The sequence below is a fragment of the Akebia trifoliata genome, chromosome 3 (assembly GCF_017979445.1).
Source record: "Akebia trifoliata isolate Shusen 1 chromosome 3, ASM1797944v1, whole genome shotgun sequence".
Lineage (NCBI taxonomy): Eukaryota > Viridiplantae > Streptophyta > Magnoliopsida > Ranunculales > Lardizabalaceae > Akebia > Akebia trifoliata.
Genome location: NC_141377.1, coordinates 18,099,616 through 18,110,617, shown reverse-complemented (window position 1 = coordinate 18,110,617; position 11,002 = coordinate 18,099,616). Strand labels below are relative to the sequence as shown.

The window sequence follows — 11,002 nt, the reverse complement described above, 5'->3', positions numbered from 1 at the left end:
TTCTTTTCCAAATTAATTTTCAATCATTCTTTCCCAGATTCATTCTCCCCTTCCTAGTTTTACTCAGCCATATACTACTGAGGGTTTTCTCGTAATTATGCTCAGATGCCGTCGAAGGTTTGCTCGGAATTATGCTCAGATGCCGCTGAGGGTTTTATCAAAATTATTCTTAGATGCCGCAGAGGGTTTTCTTGGAATTATGCTTAGATGCCGCCGAGGGTTTTCTCGGAATTATGCTCAGATATCGCCGAGGGTTTTCTCGAAATTATACTATGTTTATGCCCAAATTATGCTCTATTTTATGCTCAGTTTTATACTTAGATTTTACTTAATTTATGCTCAGATCTAGCTCAGATCATCTTCGAGATTTATTTCAGATTTCGAGTACACACACTTGCACGTTTTTAGTCAAGGAGAATTTTTTTTTTAATTTAAGGATTTGACACTGTCAGTGAGAGCTTACACTCAAGGACCTGACAACTTTTTAGTTCGGGAAGAGTTTTACCCTCAAGGATCCGAACATCCTAGCAAATTTCTAAATCAGACTGCAAAATGAACTGGCACTAGCTTTGACATTCGGATATCGCACTATATACCGAAATATATTTGCGATCTAATTTGCTTCAACCCTCTGCCAAAGAAGGGCATCTATAGACACCTCATTTTTGCATTCACTTGATTAATCAACTCGTCAATCTGATCGCAACGATTCTCAATGATGGATGATTATTCCAATACTCTATTTTGTTACTATATATGTTTTAGAAATTCGGATGAGGTATCTCAAACTAATAAAACTGTAGAAACAACGCTAAGCTAGGAAAATATAACCCCAAAAACATAAAAATCATCATTTTACAGATAAAAAAAAAGCTTTATGATAAAAATTACTAAAAAATGACCAAATTATCAAAATACCCATAACATCAAAACATCCTTAGAGTCCTCTCACGCTTAGGAAAATCCATTCTAATACATAAAACAACAAAATGAAATCAAATAAATCATTTCGCAAATTTTCACCAAATTCGATAAAATTATGAAAATACCCCTTATAAGGGATGACAATCATTTCAAGCCAAAAAATTTCATAAATAACACAAACAATTAATCCCATTGAATTCCTTATGAAAAATCGATTCTAAAACATCTCGAAACATTAAAAATCGACTTGAAATGTAAAAGTTCTCTTCGGGGACAAAATAATAATTTTCCAATTTTTAAAATTTTTAGTTTTGAAATTAATAAATAAAATATTTAAAAATATAAACCAAGTCAATCTCATAAGACTTAAGTCAAAACACAAATTAAAACCCTAATCTAATTGAACCAAGTCAATTTCATCAAACTAAAGTCAAAACCCTAATTAAAACCCTAAAAGAAACATTATAAAAAACTAACTCTACCCAAAAAACTCTATAAATAGAGAGCCTCCACAACCTAATTTCGTAGGTAAAAGAAAACCCTAGAAAAAGTAGGTCAAAAAGCCTCCCTAGCTTTCCCAAAACCTTAATTTTGAAGCTCTAACCACTTACCTATCATCCAAACCCTAACTTTTACTCAAAAAACTCTCAGAGACCCTTCAAAAATACCTAGAAATCAATCAAAAAATTAGAAAACACATAGATCTAGGAAGCAGATACTTCATCTTGGAGATCAGAAGCGGATTCAGTGACGAAAACGAAGCAAGGAATCACATACGAGGAATCTCTCCACCAAATCTGAGGGAACAAATCGTCACGAATATCTAGGTACAAGTTTCTTCTATTTATTTTATTTATTTGTTTTTAGGTCTTTTAGCAATGTAATTTTCTGGTAAATAGTAGAGATCGATTTTTGCCGGGCGGGGTTGGTGCCTAACACCTTCCAACGTTATAACGTGATCCCTAGACTTAGTTTCTTTTTGTAGATTAGTTAATTTTTTTATCTATTTGAGTCAATGCTCAATTCTTAGACCGTAATAACTAGGTGGCGACTCCCAAACCTCAAAGTCAAAAACGGATCCGCACACCCCACGGATCGAGGGTGGTTTCACATATTGCTTCCGAATGCCCAAACAAAAAGATTATGGTTGGACGGGCAAATGAAAAAATCAAAAGTGCTAGCTCAAGTGACGATGAGATGCTACCTTTTGAGGATTGTTCTGATGTTGAAGTGGAAGAACCTATGCATGGTGATTTACTTGTTACAAGGGGAGCCCTAAGTATACAGCCTAAGGATGAAGGAGATGAGGTGCAACGTGAGGATATTTCTCACACAAGATGCCACGTGAAGGATAAGGTATGTACGTTGATTATTGATAGTGGGAGTTGTACTAATGTTGCTAGTACTTTATTGGTAGAAAAGTTGAATTTGAAGAGGAAGAAGCATCCTAGATCGTACAATCTATAATGGCTGAATGATTGTAGAGAAGTGAAGGTAAACAAGCAAGTTCGGGTTCCTTTTTAATTTGGCAAGTATGAAGATGAGGTTCTTTGTGATGTGGCCCCAATGTATGCTAGTCATATATTGCTTGGCAGACCGTGGTAGTTTGATAGGAGGGTGTCGCATGATGGGTACAAAAATCGTTATTCTTTTGTAATGAACAACCGAAAAATTGTATTAGCCCCTCTCAAACCTTTACAAGCTTATGTGGACCAGATTAGGATAGCAAGAGAGTACAAAATGAGAGAGAAATAAAAGTGTGAGCAAGAGGAAACTAAAAAGAGAGTAAGTGAGGCCGAAAGGGAAACATGAGAGAAAAGTGAGCAAAAAGGAGATGAAAATAAAAGATTTAAACTAATGACAATTAAAACAGAAAAGCCCATAATTAAATAAAATTAAAATTAAAATTTCTAATTAACCCTTGCATCCAACTTGATCTTCCAAATCTATCCCTTGCATAAGAGGATAAGTGACTATCCTTGGTGAGGCTTTGAAATCTTCAAATTTAGTCTTAGAATCTTCTAGTCCAGCCTCTTTGTATTGCACTTCCACGATCAAGGGTTGTAAAGCCTCTTTCATCTTCTTTGTCCTTGCCCTAGTCATTGGACCACCAATTCCTTGCAATGGATCTTGATAATATTTGGGAACATTGACTTGAGTTATTTGATCAGCACCTCGATCTCCATTACTAAGTCTTTCGGGATCCGTAAGTATTAGGATGGTGGTAGTGTCGAAAGGGTGTATTTGGATCATAGAAAGCTTCCTATGCGTTACTGATCGATCCACACCAACTGCCTCCCTTAAATGATGATTTTACGTGTTGGGTCTTGTAGACCACGAATGCCAAAGTCAAGCCCTGAGTTCAGGGCTTTACAATCGAAACTAAAAACATAGCTTAGCAACAATTCTAGTGCTTTCCCCATTGACTTTCTCCATGTGACCGGCCATTTTCTTGATCCCTTTAGAAGGAGCCACGAAGCCGCCTAGGCTAATTGAGGAGTGATCAAGCATATTTCTATGTAGTCAAATGATCAACTTATACAGCGTAAACCCTATATTATTAGTAAAGTAGATAGAATTGAACCGGAGCATATTCACCTCGATCCTTTATTATCCTTTTATGAAAAATTGGGATTATCCTCAGTAAACCTGATCGAGTTAGTGATACTGAAACTTTTGAGGGCAAGAATCAATCCTCCGGCCGTCCACCCCAGAACACCATCAAATGGTGCGATGATGCTTTGCGGTATTGGGCCAGGAATAGCACTCCCGACGCTTGCTTAAGTGCCAGCATCGACTTACACTTTTGGTGTTGAGTGATTTGGCTCAGGGACCTCTGCATCGGACGCCTCAGAGTGTCATACCAGTCATTTCGGGACTATGTGCCGATCGCTTTATGACTCCCCGTCGAGAGCCAGTGACAATGGTGCTTAGACCTCACCTCGCCAGCCAACCCCAATCATTAAGGGTGACTAACGAGTCCATGTTCCATCGAAATTCCCATATACCAGCTGAAGTTGCACTACAAACGCTTCTGTTGCAATCCAACGGATGCAGGGGATTCAATCTAACATAGAGGGAGACCGTCATAGGGACTAGTCATCGTAAGACTCAAGCTGTTTGGCTCTTTATAGATAGAGATAAGACCTAAACAGGCATAACTGTGGTTACGTTATGTCCACATCATTGGCCAGTGAGAGGGCTTTCTAGATTTTGATCATTCTACCACCAACCTGCTAGTTCTTTTTATGAGGCACAAGCTGGATCAATTCTCCTGCTCAGGTAGCAAACTAGAGTCTAGTAAGTAGGTGAACAACTACTTTGAGTGACATCTTAGGTTAGGTGCGCAAAATAACAATAATTATTAATTAAGTACTTCAAACCAATAAGAAAGCAATTTGGCCCTTGACTAAACTACACCTAGCAATACAGAAGTAGATATTAGTAGAACGCTTAATAATGAGGTGGTGACGGTACGGAATAAACTGACTTAGGTCCCCTACCCCCAATAATGAACCCTAAAGACCTTCGACGGGGCCTACTACTTTACAGTATAGTGTAGTTAGGCTTGCTAATGAACCCATAGATGATTCTACCATTTGACCAGATTTTTTAGATTGTATGAAAATTCTTCGACCTCAAGCAATCCTTCTAGTCGAGAGGGATGGGATGATGAGGCAAGAGGTCTCGAGCGGGGCTATCCATAATTGATTTTGGAATGTATTGAGGGGTCATGGACGAATCCTCTTATCCATCTACCCGTTGGTTAGGTCATTCACTCAATGGTACTTGGGATGTTGACTCAACAAAATCCGCTTAGGGGTAGGAATTTGATAAAGCTTCGACTCATTGAATAGCCATCCAATCCCTCCGCTAACCAAAAAGAAGCTAGGTATGCACCCCATCAAGATAAAAAGATAGGGTAGAAGGTTCCCCATGAGAGAGATTCGAAGTAGAAGAAAGAGATGGACTGGGCTTGTAGGGAAAAAAAACATTTTTTGAAAGGATAAAATTGCATAATCAATCAATTAAGAGGCATCAAACCTCTATTGGTTGCTACGAGGTAGCGTTTGAAAGACATAAACAACCTGGACTAGAAAAGAAGTATTTTAACGAGCCTAGCAAAGGAAGATACATGAACTGGACAAGGAGAGATGGAAATAGAAATAGATGCAAAACCCTAGTTTCGCCTTCTTGTTCCCCTGGGGATGGAATGGCATAATCATAAGATGGGAGGGAAGATACAGGGGCATTAGATGTTGTAAACATGAGAAGTTCATCGTGAAACTTCAATGCTATATTGTTTTGAGTCGACACCATTCTCTTTTGGAAATAGGTGTGAGTAGGCATCCGAAATGATTTTTTGAAATTGATTTCTATCATTTGTTGGAAAGTACAAGGTCTACCTAAGATCTAAGTAAGGAGGTCCAGTTAGAGGATGGGGAAGGTGTTAGGCATCTCATCCTCTCCACCAAAGGTGCTTACCTTGCTTGGCCATTCTTTTTGTAAAAGTTAAGAAAATAAATAAAATGCATATAAATGCATGGTAGGGGTGGAGTGTGCATTGAGTGAAATGTTCCGTTAAAGAAAGGGCTTTGATTTCTATGTGACATTAAGAACTTCCTATGGAAAAGGATGACCCTATATAACCACATTATTTTTATGTATACAAATGTTAGTTTTGAGTTTTTAGAGAGACTCCATGATGGAGTTCCCTTGAGGCCACAACTTTGATGTATGTATGCATGACTAGAAACCTAGTGTTTCACCCTATTAAGAGGGTGACACATTTCTTCATCATTGCCATACATATGTGAGTGTGTGCATTGTGTACAACATGATGCATGAGATTAAGGAAAAGAGGGCTTCAACCCCTACCATTTCGATTAAATCTTAGCCCAACCTACTGAAGGTGGGAGAGGGTGTGAGTTACATCTTAAGAGGTTTCTAAAAGAAAATATAAAAATGAAGGATTAGAAGTAGAAGATGTAATCTAAACAATAAACCTAACACCCACCTTGTCCTTTGATGCTTTCAAATGAGCTTGACTCTTGAGATGGCTTTGAGAGTTGAAGGCTTGGTTGAGTGTAGATGATTGGAGATGGTAGGATTTTTGGTTAAAGGTTGAGATATGGGTGAGAGTTCTTTAGTTAGTAGGTTGGGTTGAGAGAGGTTTGAAAAAGTGAGTAAATTTTTGTACAATTTGGGATAGAGAAATGGGGGCTTGAGAGTATGAATTGGATTTTTCTAATGGATTCGTGCAAATTGGGGTGTCTATAGCTGTTCCTCTTTCCAGGAGCTGCTTTTAAAGAACTACAAAGAATAAATTAGACCCTTATTTGTGCAAACCCGAAATGATTTATTGTGAGATGGTTGAAAATGTCAGATAGGTTGATGGGTTTTGTTTTTATTATGTGTAGCTACCCAAGTAGGGGGTCTGATAGGGATAAACTTTTGTGTAAATCCTTGACTTCATGAAATGAAGCTCGTTTGAATTCTTAGATAAAAATTTGATGATTTTTGAAAATGATGGACACTTGAAATCATGTAATGTAATATATATTGATAAGAATGCAAAATGTAAAATTTTTATCCTTTAATATTTAGTCCTTTACACATATTTAGTGCCTAAATGTACTCATTATTCTTTTATTTTGATTTAGGATTCAAATGAAGGTGTTAAGTGCAAAACGAAATTAATTGGGCGATTTTGGACAGTTTCAACATTGCTTTGTAATTTGGGCATAACTCTCTCATCCGAACTCCGATTGAGATGATTCAAAATGCTGTTGAACGCTAAGAAAAATATCTACAACTTTCGTGTTTTGAGTTTTGAGAGATACGGGCTGTCTCAAGGTTAAAATCGGATTTGAAGTTAATATACGTACACTGTTGACGTGAATTTGACACGGATTTGATTCAGTGTATTTTTGAAAGTCTCCAAATTTGGTGCACGAAAATTCCAACTGAAAACACCAGTTACCTAATTATATTAGGACTTTATTTTTAATAATTTTTCCTTAATTAGTCAGATTTTGATATTGTTATTGGAGTATAAGATTTAGAATATTTTTATGAGATTTTGTAGGCTTCTAAGGAGGAAAAAAAAAAAAAAGAACGTGAAGAAGAAAAAAGAAAAAGGAAGAGACTAAAAGGAGATCTCTCTCTCTCTCTCTCTATCTCTCTCTCTGTATTTTTTGATTTTAATCTTTTCTTGAGAAGAAGAAGAACCAGAAACTTGGGGAACTAGGGGCCAACGAGTTATTGCCAAGAAGAAGAAGAAGTTGCTGCTTGTATCCGTTTTCAATCATCAACATCATCGTCGTGAGGAACATCACCATCAACACTTCTCAAACTTCTTTGGTTGTGTTAAAAAGTGTAACCCTTATGACTTTTATTTATTTTTATTATTTCAACCCTGGTTGCTATTGGATTAAAGAACATCTTGTTGGATTCTTAAGTTGGAAATATTTAATTCAATGAGTTAGTGACTTTCAGATTCATTAATTGATGTTTCCGGATTGGTGATATGTAGACACATGAATCAGTGAATTTTAATTATGTATGCTCAATTTTTAGTTTGGCCATATTGAAAACTTTGATATTAACAGTCATTGAAGCCATAATTGTATCTCTAATCACCTAATTGATTTGGAGTATGATTTAAAAGTGGTAAAAATTATGAACAATAGTTGTGATCTGAAAAATGCATGTTCTTTAGCCATGGACTTTTCCATAGGTTTGAAGAGTAGGTTATTGAATCATAATTCCTTTGGATCTTAATAATTTGTTTGAGAAGTTGTAAAGATACACTGAGTATTAACTTGATTGCTTAATCAAAATAACTAGATGATGGACTTTTCCAAAATCCTAGGGTTTATCTAAAAAGAAATTTATAAGATACATAATCTCTTTAGGCTTGCACTTTGATTCAATTCGGATATATAATAATTAAGGCATAAAATTTGTTGTCTATGTTGAAGCAATTTGATTAGTCATTTAATGAATTTGATTTTCTGAATTGTGAGAGAAGATGATCAATTGTAAATATTTATTTCTTTAATTTTTATTTTTATTTTATTTATTTTTTTTAAATCGGAATCGCCAAAAATTGAAAACTCCTTAAATTTGTGTAATATGTTTGTTTCCAACTTATTAATTAAACTAACTAAAATTTGTTATGACTCTTTAAAATAGGAGTACCCGCAATCCCCGGCCAATAACGATACCCTACAAATCACTTTACTACAATCTTCTATAGGGTTTATTGATGACTAAAAATATGGTCAATCAAATGGCGCCGCTGCCGGGGATTGCAAAATCCCTATGTTTTAGTGTCATTTAACTTGTTAAATAGTCTATTTTACTTGTTAAACTTGCTTGTATATATCTTGTGTTACACTTATTGAAATTTTAGCATGAGTCTTCCTTAATCACTATGGCGATCACGTTGTGACGTTTTTAGGAAGGGAAATTTATTATTATTCTTTCAAACCTAACTTGTATATTATTGTCTTTGCTTTTGTGGTTCAGGTCTAGGAATGTCCACAGTTAGTAGAAAGACTCAAGAACTTGTAAAACGCTTGGCCTTGCTAAAAGAAGTTGCACATCAACCCCCACCTCACCAATAAGAGTCGGAAGAGTCAAATAGCTCTTCCTATCCCTTGTCAGACGAGGAAGAAAACATACCGGATTTAGAAGAAGAAAGTGAAGAAAAAGAATTACCAATGGCTGAAACCATTAGACAAATGTCTTCTTCAACCGATGGGGGACCCGCACCAACTTGTATTACTTATCCAGAACCAGCAATTGGCAAAGTAGCTAAATTTGAACTGAAGAGTGGGTTTTTACACCATTTGCCCAAATTCCATGGGCTTACTAATGAAGATCCTCATAAGCATCTCAAGGAGTTTCAGTTTGTATGTTCAAGTATGTGCCCACAGAATGCGGATCTCAACATTTTGAAGCTGAAGTCATTCCCTTTCTAACTTGAAGATAGGGCAAAGACTTGGTTGTTTGATCTACCCTCAGGCTATATTAACACATGGGAGAAGTTGATGACTGAATTTTTGACTAAGTACTTCCCTGCCTCAAGGATTACTGTATTGAAAAAGCAAATAACTGGAATTAAGCAAAGGAAGGATGAGGCATTTTATGCCTACTATGAGAGATTCAAAAGCTTAGTTGCATCATGTCCTTCACATGGGATGAAGGAAGGAAATCTATTTACTTACTTTTATGAGGGACTCCTCCCTCTTGAACGTCAATTGTTAGATGCTGCTGCTGGAGGTTCTTTTGTGGATAAGACACCTGAAGTTTCTAAGGAGTTGCTCGCCCAACGTGTTCTTAATTATCAACAATATGAGGGAGTGTTAAACTCTACTCGTGGGGTGAATGAGGTATCTTCTAACTCTACTCTTGAGGAAAAAGTTAATAAAATGTCTACTCATCTGTCTCAGGTATTGAATGTGAATGGACCACAAGTACAACAAGTTGCTCAAATCTGTGGTGCGGGCTGCACTCAAGGGGATCCAACTGACCAATGCCCCCAACTGATCAATAATGGAGGATGGGAGTCTCTTAACATTGTTGGGTTTCAAGGTAATCAAGGTGGACAAAGGTATAACCCTTTCTCTAACACATATAACCATGGACTTAGAGATCACCCCAATTTACGTTGGGCCAACAATGATAATATTCAGAACCCTCAAGGACAAGGGCAAGTGTTTCCACGCCCTCCAGGTTTTCTGATGAGACCTCAGGTACCTCAAAACTTTGTCTCACCTCAGGTACCTCAAAACTTTGTATCTAATCTTCATGTGCCTACAAATTCTACTGCTCCTAATTATGATAAGATTTTAAAGTCCCTTGCTCAAGGGCAACAGAATTTAAATACTGCTACTCAAGCTCTTGTTAAAGGTCAACAGGCTCACACTAAAGACATTGTAGAGTTGAAAAAGCAGTTGGGACAAGTGGTAGACTTCATGGGAAAGATAACCGAGAGTGGAAAATTACCTAGCAACACTGTTCCCGACCCAAATATCGAACAAGCTAAAGTTGTTACGACAAGGAGTGGTAAGACCCTTGTGAATGTTCCCAAAACCCTAAAGAAGGCCCAAGTGACCCACAATGAGGAAAAGGACAAAGAGAAAGATCCTGCCACATCAAAGACAGAAATGATTAGTCCTTCATCATCTGAGAAGGCTTTGAAACCTCGAGGTAATGAGCAAAATCCTAAAAAAAATTTCGATTCTAATTCTTTTGCTCGTGTGCCTTTTCCTAGTAGGTTTGCCAAAATCAAGAAGGATGAATTTGATCAAGCCATCTTGGAGATTTTTCAGAAGGTACAAGTCAACATGCCTTTGATTGAGTATTTGAAGCAAGTGCCAAAATATGTCAAATTTCTGAAAGAGCTTTGCACTAGAAGGAGGCAAACTCGTGAGAAAGAGGTGGTAAAGATGAATGAGACAGTCTCTGCTGTCATCCAAAGGAAATTGCCACCAAAGCTTAAGGATCCAGGGAGTTTTTCTGTTCCTTGTGTGATTGGTACCAATAATTTTTGATAATGTCATGTTAGACTTAGGAGCTTCAATTAATGTGATGCCTTATAGTCTTTATGTTTATTTATATCTGGGTGAACTTAAAAGTGATAATGTTGTTATCCAATTGGTTGATCGATCTAACAAGTATCCTAAAGGATACGTTGAGGATGTTCTTGTGCAGGTGAATTAACTCATTTTTCCCGTTAACTTCTATGTCCTTGATATGAAAGAGGCACCCCTAAATTCCATTCCATTACTTTTAGGGCGCCCATTCATGAGGACTGCAAGAACAAAGATCGATGTTTATAGAGGAACATTGACCATGGAATTTGATAATGAAATTATATGCTTCAACATCTTTGAAGCTATGAGGTATCCATTGACTGACATTAAACCCTATTTTTCTATTGATATTATTGATTCATTTGCGCAGAGGTTTATAGAAGCAATGGAAGAGGATGAGTTGAAAGTAACACTCTCTCAAGGAGTTGGTTAATGAGAATGGAGATTCCATTTCTAAAGCTGAGTTGGGGAAG

General features: G+C 36.9%; 1 protein-coding gene across 1 annotated transcript; it reads left to right on the top strand.

Moving 5' to 3' along the window:
• The first annotated feature begins 8,651 nt into the window (after positions 1-8,651).
• On the top strand, positions 8,652-10,487 carry LOC147406093 (uncharacterized). Its single transcript, XM_086432490.1, has 2 exons — positions 8,652-8,853; positions 8,956-10,487. Exons 1-2 carry the CDS (start codon positions 8,652-8,654, stop codon positions 10,485-10,487), a joined length of 1,734 nt encoding a protein of 577 aa, XP_086288616.1.
• Positions 10,488-11,002: the final 515 nt, after the last annotated feature.